Source organism: Tenrec ecaudatus, chromosome 18 (assembly GCF_050624435.1).
Source record: "Tenrec ecaudatus isolate mTenEca1 chromosome 18, mTenEca1.hap1, whole genome shotgun sequence".
In the NCBI taxonomy this organism is placed as follows: Eukaryota; Metazoa; Chordata; class Mammalia; order Afrosoricida; family Tenrecidae; genus Tenrec; species Tenrec ecaudatus.
Window position 1 is genome coordinate 35,855,415 of NC_134547.1, and position 23,055 is coordinate 35,878,469.

General features: G+C 39.0%; 1 protein-coding gene across 2 annotated transcripts in view; it reads right to left on the minus strand.

Annotated features, from left to right (window-relative positions):
- C18H16orf87 (chromosome 18 C16orf87 homolog) overlaps nt 1–23,055 on the minus strand; it is a 41,154-nt gene that overhangs the window by 7,235 nt on the left and 10,864 nt on the right. The window contains exon 3 of one of the 2 annotated variants that reach the window (XM_075536598.1): nt 2,429–2,611. The exons of the other annotated variant lie outside the window; for it this stretch is intronic. Within the exon in view, the coding sequence (XP_075392713.1) occupies nt 2,429–2,611 (183 nt within the window). The remainder of the gene's footprint in view (nt 1–2,428; nt 2,612–23,055) is intronic. 2 annotated transcript variants of the gene reach the window in all.

Sequence of the window (23,055 nt, forward strand, 5' to 3'; positions counted from 1 at the left end):
AAAAATTGGGGGGCAAATTACACAAATAAACAATGAAGTAAGGAGAAATGGAAAATTTTCCAAAATTGATTTTGGTAAAGATTGTATAACTCTTCTTGATAGGGTTGAACTATTGAATTAAATGACATGTGAATGAAATGCCAAAAAAACTGTTAATATAAACATATATAGAAAACATACAGCCTTATTGTTTTACTGTAAATATATTGTCAGAATTTCTTTAACTTACCAATGAGACCCCCAACTGTAAAAAATAAAACCCAAAACTCAAAATATGTCATGGGACCATGTAACATTATTATCATGTAATATTTAACCCATGATAAAATAAAAACCCAGACTAGACTTTTCAGTGCCCTCAGAGTAGGAAGGTACCAGTCCCTAGAAGACATCATGTTTGGAAAATCAGCAGTTCAGTGAAAAATAGCAATACCCTTGATAAGATGGACTGATACAGTGGCTGCACAATAGGCTAAAATATAGAAACAATTGTGAGGATGGCACAGGCCTGAGCAGAGTTTCATTTTGTTATACACAGGGTTGCTATCAGTAAGAACTGATTAGATGGTACTTAATAAAAACATGATTAAAGAATCAATAACACTAAACTATACTGCTACTTAGCATTAAGAAGTGTATCAAAGAAATATATCCGAAACATATATAGATAGTTCAAGTTTTGTATTTGTTATCCACATTATACAGAGAGAACATTGGTCTATCTCAAAGGTGGTCAAACTACAGTGTGTGGGTCAAACCTGGCATGCCACTTCCTTTTAAAAATAAAGTTTTATTGAAACACATTCATGCCTTTTTGTACATTGTCATGGTTGCTTTTCAGAAACAATGGCAATTGTGACATGGACTGTGTCCTACATATATTTACTATCTGGCGCTTCACAAAAAAAGACTGTTGAGCCCTGGACTAAATTAGAAAATTCCAGTTTAAGGTATAAGAATAACTTTTATCAGATTCTTCCAATTTGTAATGAAAGCAAATAAACTTAAAGGCTAATTAATTTATTCTAGATATAGCTGTCCTTAAATTTTTCTGGAATAAATTCAAAGTACTGGAAAAAAACTCATAGGCAAATAAATGTTTTTGTTTTTTCAACTATCATGAAATAGCATTCCAAGATTCCTAGCACAATTACAAAGACTTTATTTCCTGGTTAAAAGACTGTCTTATCTGTCTGTTTTTTCTTCTCATTTCACCCACCACTAAATGTATTCCTTAACTTTTGTTTGGGTATATTCCCTTTACATCAACCAAAAAGAATGTTCCATTTTCTAAGCCAAGTAGTATCTCCTTTTCTTTTTGTAATCTGTTTTCTTTTACTTATTTTGCTGATCATCTCATTGTAAAGGAATACATTCAAATTGAGAAGTCCAATTTTCTAGAAGAGCATAACAGAAGAGAAAATGGAGTAAAATACTCAAAGAATTAACAAGTATCTAACTATAGCCTTCACATAATATAGTCAAATAGTATATAAATATTTCTTTAGCCACACAATATAAAGCAAGTGACAGCTATATCAGTGAAGTGATTTTTCTCTAAATAAGTAAGTTTATTCAAACAAATACAAAAAAAAAAAAAGCAAAGGTGAACAGGTTAAAGAAAAACCTCTCATTATCTATAAGAGAAATTCACATTTATATAGAAAATAGTTGTGTTGTTTACGACTGTAAAGTATGTCACTCATAAATAAAGTATGAAATTATAAAGGCATTTTACTGCAGATTAAAATATTTTTAAAAGGAAATTTTAAAAGAGATTATAAATAGCAACTTTTTAATTACTGGCTTCAAACTTAATTTTTAAAGGATATACATGAATCCATGGGTGATTACATTAATCTCTATATTCTTACATATATTTGAAAATATTCATGTTAAAAATTTTGATTAATGGTCAAAACAACTATCTGAGAATATACTATTGGAAAGAAAACATCTACAGGGTAAATTCTGCATATTGTTTGGACTAAAAGGAATCGAAGTAACCAAAATCTGCCTCCAACTAGGGAGCACACAGAATCGGAAGCAATTTAGAAATTATTTTCAATAGTAAAATTGTTAAACTCATGAAACAAGAATTGGAAATAGGACTGAATGGAACTTGGACTTAAAGGACTGAATAAAAAAAGTACATCCACTTTAACAAGCTTGATGTCAAACATCAATTATCTCTGAACTCTATGACCAAACGTTTAAAAGTAGATTTTACATTTATGCTTTTGTGTTAGCAATAAAAATTTGTGTGTGTTTTAATAAGCATCTACCATAGAGGAAATGCTTTTAAACTAAAATTTGGTGATTTTTTTAAAATTCAGGAGCTACCAAACACTTTTTCCTTTAATATCTAAGATGAGATCCGTTTAATAAGGGGACTGGGGCAAAAAAGCGGCTTGTATCTTACTCATACCTCTTTCTTCCTCATGTTTTTTGGCAGATGCACTTTTAGGTCTTCCTCTTCCTCGTCTGATATGGTCTGAATGGCTGTGACTTCGTGACCTCTTTCTGTTTTCTAAATCCTTATTTACTGTAGAATTTATCTTCTCTCGCCTAACTCTCTCTGTTCGCCTCCTCTTGGCCTCATGCTTGTTTTCTGTATGGATCAATAAAAGTGATATATTTTAGGGCTTCACAAAATAACTGTTTGCCCAAGTTTTCATCGTCTTCCTTTTTCTTTCTAAATGGCACTGAAGTTCACTGCCTGGCATATTTTACAAAACTATAACCATAACATAATATCTCCACACATACATAAGAAAAAAATTCAACAGAAATCAGATTCACAAAAATTTTTTTTAAAAAAGAAATCAGATTCACATAACATTTGAGGTAGGAAGAGTCTTGGGATAGAAGAAAAATTTCTTCATTTGGCAGCTTTAATGTCAGATACTACAAATTCACATAATTCCACATAGAAACCTTTCTGCCTAAAACCCCTCTCTCTGCTTCCAAGTTAAAATGGTGAAATAATATAAAGGTTTTTTTTAAAATCTATTTATTTTTGTTCCCTACCTTACCTAAATGCCAGGTTGAAATATGTCAAACAAGCAAATAGTGAATCTATTACATATGAAAATTAAAACTGACTTTCACTATAATATACAAGGATAAGTAAACTATTGTTAAGGCTTTTAAATAAAAAAACTAAACTCATTGGCATCAAGTCAATTCTGACTCACCCTCTACCAAAATAAGTTTCAACATGTCTCTGCAATCGGTTATCAAGTTCGTTCAATAGTACACTTAATCAAAACAGTAACTTCCCAGAGGATCTATGAGGTCAATTAAATTCAAGGTAGAAAGGTCAGTTCAAAAGGTTATGGTGACTCTTTTGTAAGATACCAAAGTTGATTTTGATAAATTTTTCCTGAAGGACAGAGCACAATCACAAGGGCTTAATGAAAATGCTTTTAAAAATTTGAAAAATGCATTGGTAAGCCAGGAAAGTTGTTCTAAGGCATTTTTCCTCTATCACAACAATACATTCTGCTATTCTTCAAAGACCACCACACTTGGTCTGTCAGTCTGTCTGCTGTGGTGGCTTACGTGTTGCCGTAATGCTGGAAGCTATGTTGCTGGCATTTCAAATGCCAGCAAGGTCAGGGTCACCCAAAGTGAACAGGTTTCAGCAGAGCTTCCAGACAAAGAATAGACTACAAAGAAGGAATAGACTGTCCACCTCAGAGAAATCACCACTGAAAGTCATATAGATAGCATTAAAACATGGTCAGAAATAGGGACAGTGGTTGCAACAATGAGTTCAAACATAAGAACATTTGTGAAGACGGTAGTGTTTTGTTCTGTTGTGCATAGGTTTACTAAGGGGTCAGAACAGATTCAGTGGCACCTAACAATTCTCTAAGGGCTGTCCTATGAGAGGTTTCATTGGGGACCATAACCTACCTACCCTCCAGCCTTGACCATGCCCCTTTAGACTTTTTGTTCTTCAAATTCAAAGAACATTTCAAAGTAACATGATTTGAGTTCCTTGGGGGCGTCAAACCTGCTGTGTAAATCACACAGCCGGGAAATGACAGAATTGTGGAAAAGAAACACTGCCGTCAAAAGTGTGTAGACCTAGATGGAGAGAGGGCATGTTGTGACAACTGCTTCACATTTTGATAGTTTAAATAAACGTTTGTGATTTTGTAGCAATATTTTTAACTTACCCTCATAATACGCATACATGGGAAATATAAAAATACTTGTAATTTTCACTTAAGCCCAAGATGAAGTAATTTCTGACATAAAGCGTGCTGTATTCTAAATGCAATGCAATAAGGGACTTTACTCAAGACATACACACAAACTTGCTTTAACACCTTAAACTCAAAAGCAAAAGAGAACTTCCCCCATGCTTAAAATCATAATGGCAAAGGGGCGAAACAATAAAGAAAATTCATACTGCAAGAACTATAGGGACTGTTAGGACTATAAACAAACCTCATAGGATATTGCTTAAAAAATAAAAAAAATTAATAGTAACAGCTATTTCCAAGTACTATGGCCTTGTAGAATGTTAACTCCAGGTTCTCAGATGTGATATCCCAAATGATGCAAAAATTATTCCAGATTGCAAGAAAGTTATTAAAGACTTAAGAGTTCAAGGATTTAGGAGCTAACTTGAAGGGTCCACCAAACAATAAGGTAATTTAACAATAAGGTAATCTGGGGTAGGGGAGGAAGTATACTGGTGTAAAATATATGAAATGTATTTTAAAGCATATTAAAAGTAAAAGCTAAAACTCACTGGTCACTACTGCTCCAAAAATCAAACTCACTGCCATCATGTTAATTTCACCTCAAAGTGACCCTAATAGGGCAGAGTAGAACTGTCCCTGTGGGTTTCTGAGACAGTGTATTTTTATAGGAGTAGAAACCCTCATCTTTCTCCTTACGAGTGGTTGGTGGTTTTGAATTGTTGATCTTGTGCTTAGCGTTCCAAAGCGTAACGCAGTACACCACCCAAGGCTCCTCTTAGGACATTTTAAGGTGATGCTAAAGAATCAGCTCATAATCTGAAAACTGAAATAAAATAAAATATAAAGCCTTGTTATTTTTTATTATTATTATTTGGGAGTGAACACAAATATCATGCTATAGTTCAATCACATCAAGCAGTTTTGTACCATTTCTACCACAATCAGTTTCCAAACATTCTTCTTTTTCCTGGACTCCTTGACATCATTTTCCCTTTCACCGCCCTACCCCCAGACAATCTGACACCCTTATCCTACTTGCTGTCCCTGTAGGTTCATTAATCCTGGGTTTTGTATACTGAAAGACAGAAAGCCATATAACACAACTTCAAGAGGGTGACCACTCCAGTGACATAACACCCTAATATGAACAAACAAAAATACAGAAAATGTTGAAAACCAGATAACGTCCAGTGTACAGCAGCGCGGATCAACTGCCAAAGTTTTAACTGTTCAAGTCAGGTTTATCCCTCTGATCTTCTATACTCATCTCTCCAATGCACTCTGTTTAGTCACCACTTTCCTTCCATTCCTCAATTATGGATAGAGGCAGATCACCGGAGACTTTTTTCCTACGTAGTTCCCACAAATGTAGCTTGGGCTCCCACTGGCATCCACAGCCTTCTGCAAACCAGAATCTCACAATTTAGACTGATACCATTCCCTCCTTCAACTTCAGATTATATGATTCACAATCTTTTGGTGACTGATGATAGTGTGCTTCTTCCATGTGGACTTAGTTGACATCTCACTTAGATGGCTGCTTCTTTGGCGACAAGCTTTTAAGATCCCTGCCACTACTTTATCTGACAGCTGGACACCATCTAATTTCACCACATTTTGCTAAGCACTCTTATTTTCTGTTTTCCCTTCCTGAGGGTGAGAATTGAGCAGGGCCATGATATAAGAACTGATTCTTCTTAAGTTGGAACTAGGATTTAGTTTGAGCCCAAACCCATTTCTGGATCTGTTTTTTGTTTTAGCTGCCTAAGGCTCCCTCTCAAAACTTCACTAATAATTATGGTAGAGTTTCATCAATCATGCCCTTGAGGATAACAATCTTTCGTTAATACTGTCTTTGATAAGCCCCTGGTACTAATTTTTAAAAGCCTTGTTGAGAGAGGGATATTGGGCCAATGTAGACTAAGTCCATATCACAGTACCTGAATTATTCACTTGTACAGAATGAATCCTTTTGTGACTGGACACTGTTTACACAAATATAGAGAGTTGACAGGGAAATTTACAATAATAATCACTGAGAATGTCTGCCATATGTTTGCTGGAATAAAACATATCTTAATACTGCATATCAGACATTAATGTATCAAGACTATGTTTGTCCTCCTACAGTCTTGGTACACCTGATGTACCAAGACCATGTAACAAGACCATGTTTGTCCACGTTCAACAATCTTGGTATGGCGGTCTTCTGCTTCCTAAAGCACCATGTATTTCCAACTTTAGTCCTCAGTTACAAGTGTGTCTGAGATAGACTCCAGTTCAGACAGTGAAGAGTCTGCATTGAATCTCTCTGATGCAGCATGTGGACCATGCTGTGTGCCTTGAAGATACAGGATTCGGTGTTCCAGCATTCCATCCACCCGGCCTGGGTCTCAGGATGCACCCAGAAGTCCAGGTCAATGTGGCCCATTTGGTGCAGATCTTAAGACACTCCCTTCCTAGGGTTTCATTTATTACCCCCAGTTGGAGATCAACTCTCTTTGCCTACCAAGACAATGCATTGTGTTCTCCCAGATTTGTTTGCTCCCTTTCCCCTCTCATTACTGATAGGGCTGTCTACCTGTCGGGGGTGGTATAGGGGAGAAACTCATCATAGATTTACATAGCAGCCACTCAGTAGACAACTTCTTCCCCTCTGAGTTAGTTTATTGTGCTAACCTGGCCAATAAACACGTGAGGTTAATTGAAGGGCAGAGGGATAAGTGACTAAGTGAGCCTTGCATTTCTAGTTCTTGGGTCTCTTGCTTTGTGATGGTCCACCAGGGTGCAGCTGCCTTAGCAGTTCCCTGCTTTGGCTTGCAAGGCTGACTTCCTGCAAGACATCCTCAAGGAGAAGTCACATGGACCTACCCCGATACAGCCCTGGGTGCTGGAGCACCCGAGTGGAGACCCCTGCCAATGCTGAGGTGTTTACACATTCACTGACTTGGCATTCCTCCTGCAGTTGGCATCGTGTTTGTTTTGTGAGATGGAAGAGGACTTTGTGGACTGGTGTTGGACATACGTGTTAACGTTGGACTTGTGGGCTTGGGATATTTTCTTGATGTGCACTTAACCATTTCAAAAAGTTCTCTCTTGTACATGAGTTTCTGTGGATGTGTTTCTCTAAAGTACTCAGACTAACACACCCTCCTTTGACCATTTGATCCCAGCTAACATAAGACGCCCTTCAGCAAAGTGACCTTCAAAATACCTACCGAGAGCAGATAGTACATGGTTCACTGGCACTGGTCAGGCTCTCTAAAGGGCTGTACGCGCCCCACTTGCCAGCAGACCGGATGACCGAGAAACCTGAGCTTGTGCCATTATGCTGTTACTCCTACAGCAGTGGACTCGCAGTATTTGTCCTTTTGTGATTTACTAACATCCCCCAGCGTGTCTTCCAGCTCCTTCCATGTCATGAGGTGTTCCACAGTTTCATCGCTGTTTTTTTAGGGATGAGTAGTATTCCATGGTGTGTGTATACCAGAGTTTTCCTTAATACACTCTTCTACTGATGGGAAGTTAGGGTGTTTACAGTTTCTTGCTATTGTGAACTCTGCTGCAATGAACACAGGAGCGTAGACATCTGCTCATGATCGGTTTCTTAATTCTTTGGGGTGTATGCCCATTAATGCTATTTCTGGGTGATATGGTATTTCAACTGTCATCGTTTTAGGAACTGCCATATCACTTCCCATAGTGGTTGTAGTGGTTACAAGCCCAGCAGCAGTGGAAAAGAGTTCCAATCTCACCACACCCTCCTAAGTTTCACTGGAGCTTTCTTATTCATAGAAGCTAACACTATCTACATACATGAAGAACTCCATAAATATATCTTAAGTAACGAAAGCAGACTGACCACATGTACATTTCTCATCATCTTCCCCAAAACTCACTGAAAGAAAAAGAAATGTAGGAGGAAAAATAAATCTGTTGAGCTGGAGACAAAGAAAAGATATTAAATTGACAAACTAGCAAGCTAATAGGCTCTGAGTGAAAAACTAGAATAGATTGGGGATAAAATTCTAAAGGCAGTAAGGGGTATGAAAGAAGAAAGAATGGAAACAAACACAAGTAGGAAGTGGAAAGAGTGCTGTTACACTGTGAAGGTAACAGCATAAAGGTACAAAAGAGAAACTGGAATGAAGAAATTATAATTCAAACTCTACCAAGTGGCTCTGCTGGAAGCTATGCCACCAGTCTCTCATGGTGGACAGGTTTCTGGTGGAACAATGAGTTACACACTAAGTCACTAACCACAAGGTCAATAGTTCAAACCTACCAGTCACTCCTTGGGAGAAAAAGGGTTTCTACTCCCAGAAAAGTTTCACAGCTTCAGAAACCCATGACGCAGTTCCATTCTGTCCTACAGGGTAAGTTGCAATTGACTCAATGGCAGGGAGTTTTTCCTTTTCCTTCCCAGACTCGGACAGACTAGGAAGAAGGACTCAAATGATCGATTTCTTTTTAAACAGTTTTATTTGCACATAATTTACATATTCAACTCAACATAATCCACATACTACACAACAGTTCAATCTTATCAAGAGCTGCACAATCATTACCACAATCAATTTTGGAACATTTTCCCTTTTCTTATGCTCACTGTTATTAGCTCCCCATTTCCTGTCAACCTGTCCTCCCCTGCCATATCCCCACGAAATCATTAATCTGGTTACCTGCCACTAAAGATTTACCTATCCTGAATTTCAAACACATACACACACATGCTAACAACAACCCCAAATAAAAGAGAGAAAAACCTCAATTGAAAAGAAAATATTAAAAACTAAAACTTTAAAACAGGTAAAAAAGGAACCCAATAAAAGTTCTAACTTTTAACTTAACTACATTTACCCCAGTGTTCTATTTCTAAAACAACTGGTCAGTACTGGAAGATGATGCTCTCACATTGGAGTAAACTCACTGACACCATAGAGCTGATTTTGATTCATGCCAATACTATAGGACAGGGCAGAATTGCCCCTGTGGATTCCCGAGACCACAAAATCTTTACAGGAATAGAAAGTCTCATCTTTCTCCTGCTGAGCTTATAGAGTTAGCAGCCCAACACAGAACCACTACACCAACAGAAAGGCACTGACACTGGGTTATGAGCTGGCTCCTGACAATGAATGGAATTCCATTCAGAGAAGGTCTGAGTTGCGTAACTTCCTTTTCTCAACAGTGAATTAAAAATCTATACCATTGGATAAATTAATGACATTTATCAACAGAATTACCTTATACTTCAGGGGGATGACTGATAATATTCTGTCACAGAGTGATAATGAGGCTTCTAAACTAAACCAGATATATATATATATATAAACCAGAGAGATAAATGTGAATGGAATGGGGGCTCAAACAATTCTAGCCCCAATCTAAGAACTATTTGTTCTTATGACATGGCCCTGCTCTACACTCACCCTCATTAAGATCACTGAAGATATGGGTGCTACAGCAAAGTGCGGTGAAAAAAACAAACAGTGCTTGGCTATCAGAAATAGCATCTGGGGCTTTAAAGGCTTGTCTTCAAACAAGGCAGTCCTCTAAGTGAAGCATCAACTAAGTCCACAAGAAAGAAGCACATCAGCCTGTGTGATCCAAGGATGGTTAATAAAATCCAAATCCTGAGGGAAAAGTATCAGAGATTAACTTGTGAACACCGATTTGCAGAAAGAAATAGATGATAGTGGGAACCCAAACTCCACTCGCAAGGTCCCTACATGGATTAAGCCTGATGAATATATACTTGGGTGATGTGAATAGCCTTCGTATCAAAGAATACCATAAACTCAATCGATTATGGCAGATGTGATTAGGTAAAAATGTGACACTTGATTGAGCTCCTCTTTGATCTATTTTAAATTTGTTCTGGTTTTTAATATTTCCTGCTTTTTTCCCCTCAATTGGATTTTTTTTCTCTCAAAAAAAATTTTGTTGTGGTGGTGGCTGGCCTTTGTTTTCCTTTGGTATGTTTTCCATTATATGAAGTCCGGGATAAGCGAAGCTATCGAGGCAGTAACTAGATCAGGGCTTACTGGGGACACAGCCGGCAGAAATAGGCTGGAAGGAAATGGGGAAGCTAATAATGAACGCAAGAGGGAAAAAAATGTTCTAGAACTGATTGTGGTGATGAATATATAACACATTTAATACGACTAAACTATGGACGTGTATGAGATGTAAACCATGTCGATAAAACTATTTTTAAAAAAGAAAATAAACACAAATTAAGTGCAATGGGTTAAAAACTACCTCCTGAAATTAGTCAACCTTAATGATGTGGTAATGAAGCAAAGCTTTAGGGATCTTCATTTACTGATGTGGCCTAAGACAAAAAGAAAAAGTAGCCACATAAGTGTCCATTAATAATCAGAACATGGATTGTACAAAATATAAATCTAGGACAATTCTAAGTTCTACAAAATGAAATATAAAAGAAATGGAACACTTTAAGATACATATCTTAGTAACTAAACAAAAACCAGTCATTGCCATTTAATCAATTCTAGGACAGGGCAAAATTGCTTCTGTGAGTTTTCAAAACTGTTAACTCTTTACTAGAGTAGAAAGCCTTATCTTTCTACTAGAGTAGAAAGCCTTATCTTACCCCCATGGAGCAGCTGGTGGTTTCAAATTCCTAAACTCAACTTGTAACTAACTACACCACCAGGCTCCTAGACATCGGAGAGCAAAAATCCACTATGCTGGGAATGGCAAACTGAAGAACACTGGGGTTTACACATTCAATGTCTAAAAGATCATTTCAATATCTATTCTGAAGTACAATCACTGTCACTAATACGATAAAATCCACACATCTAGAAGGAAGACCGTATGACTATTACTCAAATTTATACAACCAACCACTAATGCCAAAGATGAAAAAAATTTTTAATTTTACAAACTTCTTCAGTCTGATATTGATCAGACATGCAACTACAATACACTGATAATTACTGGTGATTGAAATGTAAAAGTTGTAAACAAAGAATCAGTAGTTAGAAAATATGGTCCTGGTGACAGAAATATACTTGTGGAAAGAAATGAAAAAGAAAGCTCAGTATCAATAGTCAGAGAGAGAGAAAGGGGCTAAATGCAGAACTAAAAGGAAACCAATCCACAGGGGTCAAATATGACACTGAGTATATCCCACCTGAATTTAGACACCATTTCAATAGAGTTGACACAATGAACACTAATAATCAAAGAGCAGCAGGTTGTGAGATGATATCAAGGATATCATACATGAAGAAGCAAAAGTTCATTTAAAAGACTTGCAAGAAAGAACTGGACATCCCCTTACAGAAGGGTCGTTGGGAGGAGACGAGTCAGTCAGGGTACAGGGTAGCAACAATGAAACATACAGCTTTCCTCTAGTTCCTAAATGCTTCCTCCCTCCCACTATCATGATCCCAATTCTACCTTAGAAATCCAGCTAGACCACAGAATGTACACTGGTACAGATATGAAGTGGAAACACAAGGAATCCAGGACAGATGATCCCTTCAGGGCCAGTGCTGAGAGTGGCGATACAGAGAAGGTAGAGGGAAGGTGGGGGTAGAAAGGGGGAACCAATTACAAAGGTCTACATATAACCCCCTACCTGGGGAAGGGACAACAGAAAAGTAGCTGAAAGGAAATGTTGGACAGTGTAAAATAGGGCAAAATAATAATTTATAAATTATCAAGGGTTCAGGGGGTGGGGGTGGGGGGGACAGGGTGGGAGGGGAAAAATGAGGAGCTGATACCAAGGGCTCAAGTCGAAAGCAAATGTTTTGAGAATGATGAGGGCAACAAATGTACAAATATGCTTGACACGATGGATGTAAGGATTGTGATTAAGAGTTGTACAATAAAAGAATTTTTAAAGAAATAAAGAGGAGACCAGACTGGGTTATCAGAAGAGGCTTTGAAACTTGGTCTAGAATTACAGAAGCTAAAGCAAAAGTAAAAAAACAAGGAGACAAAAGACCTGAGCATAAGATTTAGGAGAAAGAGAAGTACAAGGACCTGTAGTTAGAAAACCAAATAGGCTTGATATTTCTCTAAGGCCAAAAAACTGAAAAAAACTCAAGTTTCACAACGCAATATTAATGTGTTCTGTAGGCAAAATATTCACCACAGGCAGCATAAAAAGATGGATGGAATACAGTCACTATACCAAAAATAAATGGTGGTGATTCAACCATTTCAGGAAGTAGTATCTGATCAAGAATCAATATTACAGAAGTCTAAACTGAACTGATGACAGCGGAGAAAAACAAGACCCAGGAAATGAAGGAATACTGAGATGTTTCCATAAGTGGATCCAAAACTGTTTATGCCAATAAGTTTGGAAGACAGCTACCTGGCCAAATGACTGGAAGAGATCTATATTCTTGCATGTAATAAAGAAAGGTGATCCAATAGATGTGGAAAATACCAAACACTATCACTAATAGCAGTAAAATGTCAGTGAAAATAGTTTAAAGACCGTTATTGCAGTATATCAACAGAACTGTCAGAAATTGAAGTCAAATTCGGAAGAAGACATGAAATGAGGACTATCACTGCTAGTGTCTGATGGAGCTGGACTGAAGATAGAGAACACTTAAAAGATATTTGCTGTGCTTTACGGTTATGCACTTGCTTGGAGCACTTGCTGATGAAGATCAGGACTGCAGCTCTCAGTACAGACTAGGTCTGGCTACGGTCTTATCAGTTAAATTACCATATTGAGTAAAATCCCTCATTACATTGCATCTATGATAGAGCATACTTTTTCTTTTAAGCATTTTATTGGGGGCTCTTACACATCTTAGGACAAACCGTCAATACAGCATACTTTTAGTATGTCAGAAACTACTTCATCTGAGCTGAAGTGAAAACTACTATTTTTATTTTCCTTAGGTATGTGTAGATACTTTCTACTGACTGATTAGTAACCATAATATGAGAGCAAGGTAGAATTGAGAATAGACCAGAGGATATACACAGGTACAGCTAAGAGCTGGAAATACAGGGAATCCAGGTCAGATAAACCCCGTCAGGACCAATAAGAGTAGCGATACCAAGAGTAAGGGGAAGGTGGGGGGGGGGGGGGAGAAAGGGGAAACAGATCACAATGATCTACATATACCATATATACTCATGTATAAGCCGCGTTTAAAAAAAATCATTTTATTGAGGGCTCATACAACTTATCACAATCCATACATACATCCATTGTGTCAAGTACATTTGCTGCCCTCATCATTCTCAAAACATTGCAACTTGAGCCCTTGGTATCAGGTCCTCATTCTTTAAGGAACCCTTGATAATTTATAAATTATTTTCTCATATCTTACAGTGTCCAACGTCTCCCTTCACCCACTTGTCTGTTGTCAGTCCCACAGGGAGGAGGTTATATGTAAATCCATGTATAAAGTTCCCCCTTTCTACTCCACCCTCCCAGTATCACCACTCTCACCACTGGTCCTGAAGGGATCATCTGTCCTGGATTCCTTGTGTTTCCACTTCCTATCTGTACCAGTGTACATCCTGTGGTCTAGGCAGATTTGTAAGGTGGAATTGGGATCATGATAGTGGGAGGGAAGAAGCATTTAAGAACTAGAGGAAAGCTGTATGTTTCATCGTTGCTATACTGCACCCTGACTGGCTCGTCTCCTCCCCGTGACCATTCTGTAAGGGGATGTCCAGTTGCCTACAAATGGGCTTTGGGTCCCCATCCACACTCCCCATCATTCACAATGGAAAGATTTTTTTGGTCTTTGATGCCCAATACCTGATCCCTTCAACACCTCATGATCACACAGGCTGGTGTGTTTCTTCCATGTGGGCTTTGTTACTTCTCAGCTAGATGGTTTCTTGTTTACCTTCAAGCCTTTAAGACCCCAGACACTATATCTTTTGATAGCCAGGATCCATCAGCTTTCTTAACCACATTTGTTTATGCACCCATGTCTTCAGCGATCCTGTCGGGAAGGTGAGCATCATGGAATGCCATTTAATAGAACAAAGTGCTCCTGAATTGAGGGAGTACTTGAGTGGAGGCCCAATATCCATCTGCTACCTTAATACTAAAACCATAAATATATGCACATAGATCTATTTCTCCATCATCACATATAAATATATTTATATATGTACATGCCTGTATTTAGACCTTTAAATGCCCTTCACCTCCTAATTCTTTCCTCTATTTCCTTTTGTGCATCATACACACTCAGCCTTCATTTGGGTTTCAGTAATTTCTCTTGGTTACATTGCCCTTGATCAAGCCCTACCAGGTCTCTTACACCCTCCTTGCCACCGATTTTGGATCACTTGTTGTTCCCTTGTCTCTGGGTTTGTTAACACCACTTCCTTTCCCCCACCCCTCCTCTCCCATGTCTGCCCCCCACCACCACCCATTGTTTTCTCCTTCAGATTGTTTATGAAGCCTGTCTTATCTAAATAGACCTGCAGAGATAATAATATGCATAAAAAACTAGAGCAAAACAAAGCAACAAAAGAAAACAAAACAATGATTAAAAAAGAAAGAAAAGCCTGTAAATAGCTCAAGGTCTGTTTGTTGAACTTCAGAAGTGTTTTCCAGTTAGTCTGATGGGGTACCACACCCTGGCCCCAGAGTCTATTTTTGGTACTCCCTTGGGATCTCCTTGCTCTGCTCCCCTTGCTATTCTATTGCATGCCATTAGTGTTTTGCTTCAGTGTAGTGGGGTCACGTTGGGACGCAATTCCCACAGTGTCTCCAGTGTTATCTTCAGTTGGTCAGTGAGGGATGTCATGTCTCATAGTGGGGCTGGCCATATGGTCCTCTGTATTAGCTGCTCTGAGCGGGGATATCGTCCTCAAGGGTTGGTGGGCCAGGATATGCTCCACTCTCTCTTCCTCCCCCTTCATTTGCTCCTGTGTGCTCTGATCAGCCATGTCCCTCTCCCTGAGCTGTAGCTTCAGTGCTGTCCTCTGAAGTAAATTCTTCTGGGGGGAGAGGAGTAAGCGAGTTTTTCAGCACATTTTTAATGCAGTGTTTGTGGTAAAATTAGGTGCCTCGGCTGACATTCGGGTGAGCTTATACTCGAGTATATACAGTAACCCCCTCCTGGGGGAAGGGCAACAGAAATATGGGTGAAGGGAGACACTCATCAATGTAAGACATGAAAAAATAGTAATGATTTATAGATTATCAAAGGTTCGTGAAGGAGGGTGACAGAAAATTTAGCTGATACTAAGGGCTCTAGTAGAAAGAAAATGTTTTAAAAATGATGATGGCAACAATGTATAAATGTGCTTGACACCATGGATGTATGTATGGATTGTGATAAGAGCTGTAAGAGCCCCCAATAAAATGATTTATAAAAAAAATACCAGGGTAAGATAAAAAGTATTGCTACATCTCAGAAACGTTTATTTAAACTATCAAAATGTGAAGCAGTTGTCACAATATGCCCTCTCTCCATCTAGGACTACACACTTTTGACGGCAGTGTTTCCTTTCTGCAATTCTGTCACTTCCCTGAAGAATTTTTGCACTCTTTGACTTACACCAGATCAAAAAAGCAGTTTTGACACCACTAAAGAACTTTGAAATGTTCTTTGAGTTTGGAGAACAAAAAGATGTCTAATGGCGCATGATCAAGGCGATAGGGTGGATAGGTTAAGATCCTCAATGAAATTCTCATTAAGACGGCCCTTGCTACCCTTGAAGAATTGTTTTACGTGCCATTGAGTCCCTTCTGACTCAAGGTAATCCTATGCACAATCGAACAAAACGTGGCTTGGTCCTGCACCATTTTCACAATGATCTTATGTTTGGGCCTTTGTTGCCCACTGTCCCTATTTTTGACCATGTTTTAATGCTACTATCTGTAAGATTTTCAGTGGTGAATTTCTCTGAGGTAGACAGTCTATAACTTCTCTGTAGTCTACTCTTAGTCTGGAAACTCTGCTGAAGCCTGGTTACCCTGGGTAACCCTGTGGGTATCTGAAATACCAGTGACAAAGCTTCCAGCCTCACAAGAACAAGCAAGTCATTAAAGTAAACAAACATAACTATACTGATAAGAATAAACTGCTATGGAAAATAAAGTAGAAAATGAGATAGACGCAATCAATATGCAAAAGACAGATTAAACAACAAACATAGACATGTCTGAAAATTAAATTATAGGTCTAGTATGGGAAATCACTGAAATTACCTGGAAAGAGCATAAAATACATATGAGATGCAAGACAGAGAAATGAAAGATCAAAGACATCTAGTACTCATCTATAAGAGAAATGCTAATTGTCTACCCAATATTCATTCTTCTCTTAATTATGAGAAAGATCTTGTTTTGTTTAAGATGGCAATGTGCCTGACCAGCCAAAATATACACATCAGTATCCACTTAAGGTGAAGTGGCCAGGAAATCTACTTAATGACATGGAAGTGGAATTGGTTAGGGTTCCCAAAAAGCTTTTTTTTTTTTAAATGAAGCACAGCTGACATGCCCCCTTTACCCTTCTCTCTTCTTACAAGGAATGTTTAGGGGATACCTGAAGGTGCGGTAGTTACCTTGCAACTATGAGGATGAATGCCACATCTTTTCAAGATAGGCAACAAATAAAGGTCTAATCTATGCCTCCCTTTTCACTGAGGTATTTAGTCCTGGAATGACTGCCTCGTACTTCTTCACTAAATATCAAAAGTAAATTATCTGTTCAGCTTTCTTGTGGATGGTAATCCTGATATACTACTGAATAAGTATTCCCAGAGGACAATAACAGCATGCATGAAAATTACCCTGAGCTGTAAACTTGAGCCTTCTGATGCAAAGAATCCAGAGTAGTTGGGAGAATGTGAATGCACATAATTAAAGACATTCTCCAGAAAACATACCACCATGCGTTTTCTGCAAATTTTTTCAGATCAGAAACAATTTCTGAAAATGTTTTATCTACAAATAAAACAAACCTGTACACAACAACCACCTCCATGTTATATGAGAGTGATCATCCCTGGAGTACAAAGAACACAGCAACACCAGTGCAGCAGTTCTGAAACCAGTAAGTCTTAGAACACATCACAAGACACGATGCAGAATATTTTTAAATGGATAGAATTGTCACTAATAAACCACATGATTAAGAACGTAAAAGTTTGGCGAAGAAAGCTGATGGTGCCCGGCTATCAAGAGATAGCGTCTGGGGTCTTAAAGGCTTGAAGGTGAACAAGCGGCCATCTAGCTCAGTAGCAACAAAGCACACATGGAAGAAGCACACCAGCCTGTGCGATCACGAGGTGAAGAGATCAGGTATCAGGCATCATCCAAAAATATATATATACCATAGTGAATGAGGGGGGAAGTGCAGAGTGGTGACCAAAAACAAAGTCTATTTGTCCGCCACTGGAGATCCCCTCACAGAGGGGTCTAGGGGAGGAGATGAGTCAGTCAGGGTGAGATGTAGCAGTGATGAAGAATACAACTTTCCTCCAGTTTCTAAATGCTTCCTCTCCCCCAACTACCATGATCCGAATTCTACCTTGCAGGACTGGATAGGGCAGAGGCTGTACACTGGTGCAGATAGGAGCTGGAGGCACAGGGAATCCAGGGTGGATGATACCTTCAGGACCAGGGGTGTGAGGGGCGATACTGGGAGGGTAGAGGGTGAGTGGGTTGGAAAGAGGGAACCGATGACAAGGATCTACATGTTACTTCCTCCCTGGGGGACAGAAAACAGAAAAGAGGATGAAGAGAGACGTCGGACAGGGCAAGATAGGGCAAAATAATAATTTATAAATTATCAAGGGCTCATGAGGGAGGGGGGAGCGGGCAGGGAGGGAAAAAGACGACTTGATGCAAAGGGCTTAAGTGGAGAGCAAATGCTTTGAAAATGATGAGAGCAAAGAATGTACAGATATGCTTTATACAATTGATGTATGTATGGATTGTGATAAAGAGTTGTATGAGTCGCTAATAAAATGTTTTTTAAAAAAAGAACTACACAAGCCCACAATAAAATAATTTTTTAAAAAAGGAAAAAAAGAACTTAAAAGTTTAAGTTCAGAGATGATATAGTGAAATAAACATTTTTCAATAGAAAGCAAGAGAAATTATATTAAGAACCACAACCCATATTCATATATATGAAGGTATAGAAATTTAAAGCAATAGCATGCAAGAAACAAAGCTTTCTGAAATAATAAAATCAAAACTCTTTTGTCAATTAATGTCACTTTGCGTTTATAGAATGTACTGGCAATAATCATTTCTCCATTATTTTTTGATTAAATGTGGATTTGTCATAAATTAAGGTGCTCTGATGGCTCTGGGGATCAGGCTGCACAAGGCTAGTAGTTCAAACTCACCAGTTGCTCTGTTGGGAGAAATGTGTGTGGCTCCATTTGCAAGCCACACCCTGTCATATGGCTGACTGTGGAATTGAACCCACCTACCTCCACATTAGAATGATCAATTTTGTTTTTTACCTTGTAAATTTTGTATGTTAGTGGCTTTTCTGCTTATCAGCGTGTTGATGTTGCTTCTGTCAAAGCCATGTTCTTATGGGCCACTTGGGCGCAGTCAAAGTCATATCCATTTGTATACACATATTACTATGTCAGCAGGTCCACCTAGACAAGATAGGCTGGACAAATAATGAGAGAAGAAAACAACAGGACCAACGGTCCTGGAGGGACATGAGAGCGTGGGAGGTAGGGGAAGGGAGGAGGTGTTGCCCAACACAGGGACAAGGGAACAGCGAATGGTTCAAAACCAGAGGAGGGAGGGGAGGGGAGGACTGGAAGGGAGTGACCAAGAGCAAGGTAACTGAGAGGAACTACTGAATCCAGAATGAAGGCCAAACATGGTAATGGGTCGGGAGGAAAGTGAAAGGAAATAGAGGAAAGGAGTAGGAGGCAAAGTGCATACAGAGAAGCCTAAATACAGACATGTACATATGTAAATATATTTATGATTATGGGGGCAATAGATTTATATGCATATATTTATAGGTTCAGTAGTAGGGTAGCAGATGGACATTGGGCCTCCTCATGCATAATCCCCCAATACAATAGCTCCTCGCCCTGCTAAGCACCCATTGCAGGATACCCATCTTCCCGACATGATCACTGAAGACAGCCGTGTGTGTAAGCAAATGTGGTGAAGAAAGCTGATGGTGCCTGGCTATCAAAAAAAGATATAGCGTCTGGGGTCTTAAAGGCTTGAAGGCAAATAAGCGGCCATCTAGCTCAGAAGCAACAAAGCCCACAGAGAAGAAGCACACAGCCTAAGCGAATACAAGGTGTTGAATGGACCATGTAGCAGATACAAAGGAACAAAAACAATCATTGTGTGATCACCTTCCTCACATAATTGCTGAAGACGAAAGTGTGCATAAGCAAGTGTGGTGAAGAAGGCGGATGGTGCCCGGCTACTGAGAGATACAGCGTCTGGGGACTTAAAGGCTTGAAAGCAAACAAGCGGCCATCTAGCCCAGAAGCAACCGAGCCCACACGGAAGCAGCACACCAACATAGGTGACCATGAAGGACAGAGGAGACCAGGTCTCCAACATCAAAGGTGGGGTGGTGGTGAGAATCACATCACCGTGAAAGAGGGGGAGTGCATGATGGGGACCCAATGCCCACCTGTAGAGAGCTGAACACCCCTTCCAGAGGGGTAGTGAGGAGGAGATGGGCCACACAGGGTTCAGTGTAACAACAATGAAACTCAAAACCTTCCTCTAGTTCCTGAACGCTTCCTCCCCTCCCAATCATCATGACCCCAATCCTACCTTGCCTTGCGGACCTGATTGTACCAGAGGATGTACAGCGGTGCAGTGGGGATCTGGAGGCACAGGGAATCTAGAACAGACGAACCCTTCAACACCAGCGGTGGGAGTGGCGACACCAGGAGGGAAGGGCATGTAGAAAGAGAGAACCGATCTCGGAGATCTATGTGTAACCTCCTCTCTGGGAGATTGGCAAGGGGGAGGCGGGTGAGGGGAGACGCCGGGGAGTGTAAGATAAGATATAATAATTATTTATAAACTATCAAGGGACCAGGGGTGGGATCGGGGAGGGAGGGGGATGGGGGGGAAAAAAAGGGAAACCGAGCTGATTCCAGGAACCCAAGTGGAAGGTGAATCATGAGAGTGACGAGTGCAACGAATGTATAAGGGTGCTTTGCTCATTTGATGTATGTACAGATGGTGATAAGAGCCATATGAGCCCCAATAAAAAGATTAAAAAAAAAACATAATGATTAGGGCAAAGAATGTACGGATGTGCTTTATACAATTGATGTATGTATATGTATATGTATGGATTGTGATAAGAGTTGTATGAGCCCCTAATAAAATGTAAAAAAATTAAAAAAATTAAAAAAAAAAAAGGCAGCATTTACCCAAGGACACAGTCAGAGGACTAGGAAAGAAGGGGGATGGAAACAGGATCCACATTTAATCAAAAAATAATGGAGAAATGATTTATAATTTATTAATTATTTAATTGACAAGAGTTTTGATTTTATTATTTCAGAAAGCTTTGTTTCTTGCATGCTATTGCTTTAAATTACTAAATTATTAAATTTCTTTTATGATTAGAAATTTTGTTCCACAGATGTCTCTCACTCTGTCCAAGGCACTACCTAGTCTCATGGTTGTGCAGACTGATGTTTATGTGGTCAATTAATACACTGGACTTCACGGTTTGTCTTTAGATTCTCATCACTCTTCTTTCTTCCAGATGAGAGGCCAGTAGTTGGACCTCAGATGGTTGCTCAATGAGCTTTTTAAGACTCTAGTGGCTACCCACCAAATTAAGAGGTAGAACATTAAAAACTCATGTTTTAAAAGATACTAGTTATCTTTTTGAAATTTTTATGTGAATGGTGTGGAAGTTTACAAGTTTTCCATTCAGCAATTCATATATTTTGTCTCATGTCATTGATTATAATACCCACAATGTATCATCATTTCTCACTTCTACCCTGTTTTGTCTCCATCTTCTATGATCTTCTAACCCTTTCTGCCTTCTTCAGCAAATGCTGACCTTTGACCTTGTATGGTTAATTTTTCTAAGGAGTGCATACTTCCCTAGTGTTATTGTTCAACTTGCAAACCTATTGTTTGGCTGAAAATGGAGCCACAGCAGTTAAGCTCCATTCTAGGCCTGAAAGGTAACTAAGGCCAAAGTTTTAGAGGACCCATCATTTTCTATCCAGCCAATAAACCTGGTCTTTTTTTATTGTCTCATACATTTTTCTCCAACTCTTTCTAAGGCCTTTTAATATGACCCCTTTTAGAGTAGATAGTAGCCGGTGTGATAGGTAGGTTTGTTGTAGCAACATGGCCAATGAACACGTGAGATTAGTTGAAGGGTGGAGAGATGAATAGCTTGGCGAGCCTCGTCTCTTTCTCTCTTGCTCTTTGATTATCGGAGTGTACGATACTTTGTTCTGTGCCTTCATTTGCAAGCCACACTATCTGTGTGACGCCTGACCTGTGGACTGTGCCGCTGTAACTTGAGGTTCCTTCAAGATCTGCTTCGCCACGCTACTGGAAGGTACATCTCTTGAGCTGAGGACTGTCAGACCCTGTCATATGGCTGACTGTTGGTGACCTGCTTGCTGCCTAAGGCTGGAGAGCCTGAATTGCTCCAAGGAGGACTACCCCACAGCCCTCAAGACTTGTACTAGCTGTCTCACAGAAGTGAGTTGCAATGAGCCATTTGTACTGCTTTATAGAGTGTTTTATTTCTTATGTTATCCATCTATATAAATATATACAAAATTTTTAGCGTCCTGGTTTTGTTTCTCTAGAGAACCCTGTCTAACACAGGTAGCGAGGCATCATCTAGTGCTTTTGTCTCAGGGTCCCGGAGGCTGAGATTCACATGGTCCATTGGTCCTTTGGACTAATTATATCCATCGATTAGTAATTTTCTCTAGGAGCCCTGGTGGCCTAGTGTGTTATGCACTGGGTTGCTAATCACAAGGTGAACAGTTCAAAACTACCTGCAGCTCCTTGGGAGAAAGGTGAGGCCTTCAATTCCTATGAAGATTGACAGTCTCAGAAACCCACAGTGTCAGTTCTGCTCTGATTTATAAGGTCACTATGAGTTGGAAATTGGCTTGATGGTGGTAAGTTCAATTTTTTTCACTTTTCTTTGTGCTGGACAGAGAGACATCAGTAATTGTATCATAGATCACAACTCTAGCTATTATTTTTATACCTTCAAAATAACATACATAGAAATAGGGAGATGGTTAAGTACTCAATTACTAGGCAAAAGATTGACAGTTCGAACTCACACATAGGTGCCTCAAAAGATAGGCCTGATCATCTGCTTCTTAAAGGTCATAACTTTGAAAATTCTTAAGGAGCAGTTAGCCACAAATCAGAATATACTTGACAGCAACCAGCAACCTAGCAATTAATAGTATGTAACTATTAAGAACTCAGTCAAACTGAAAACATTTTTAATATTAAAAATATTTAATAAATTTGGTAACAAATAGATTTGGTAACAATTCCTTTTGTCTCACTCATGCAAGTCACTGTAACAGTCATGACAGTGAGTGTTAATGAACTAAATTCTTCAGCTAAAAGGCAGAATGGATTAAAAACAAAAAAGCTTTAGCTGTCTGGGGCCTTCTGCTAGTCCACATAATGTTCCAGATTAACTTTTCTATTTCTATAAAGAATATAGTTAGAATTTTATCAGGATTGCATAAAATATGTAGGTCATTATGAGTAGTACTGACATCATAACAATATTGTCTTTCTATTACAAAAACAAGAAGCATCTTTCCACTTAGATAAATCCTGTTTAATCTTTTTCAGCAATATTTTTTCAAT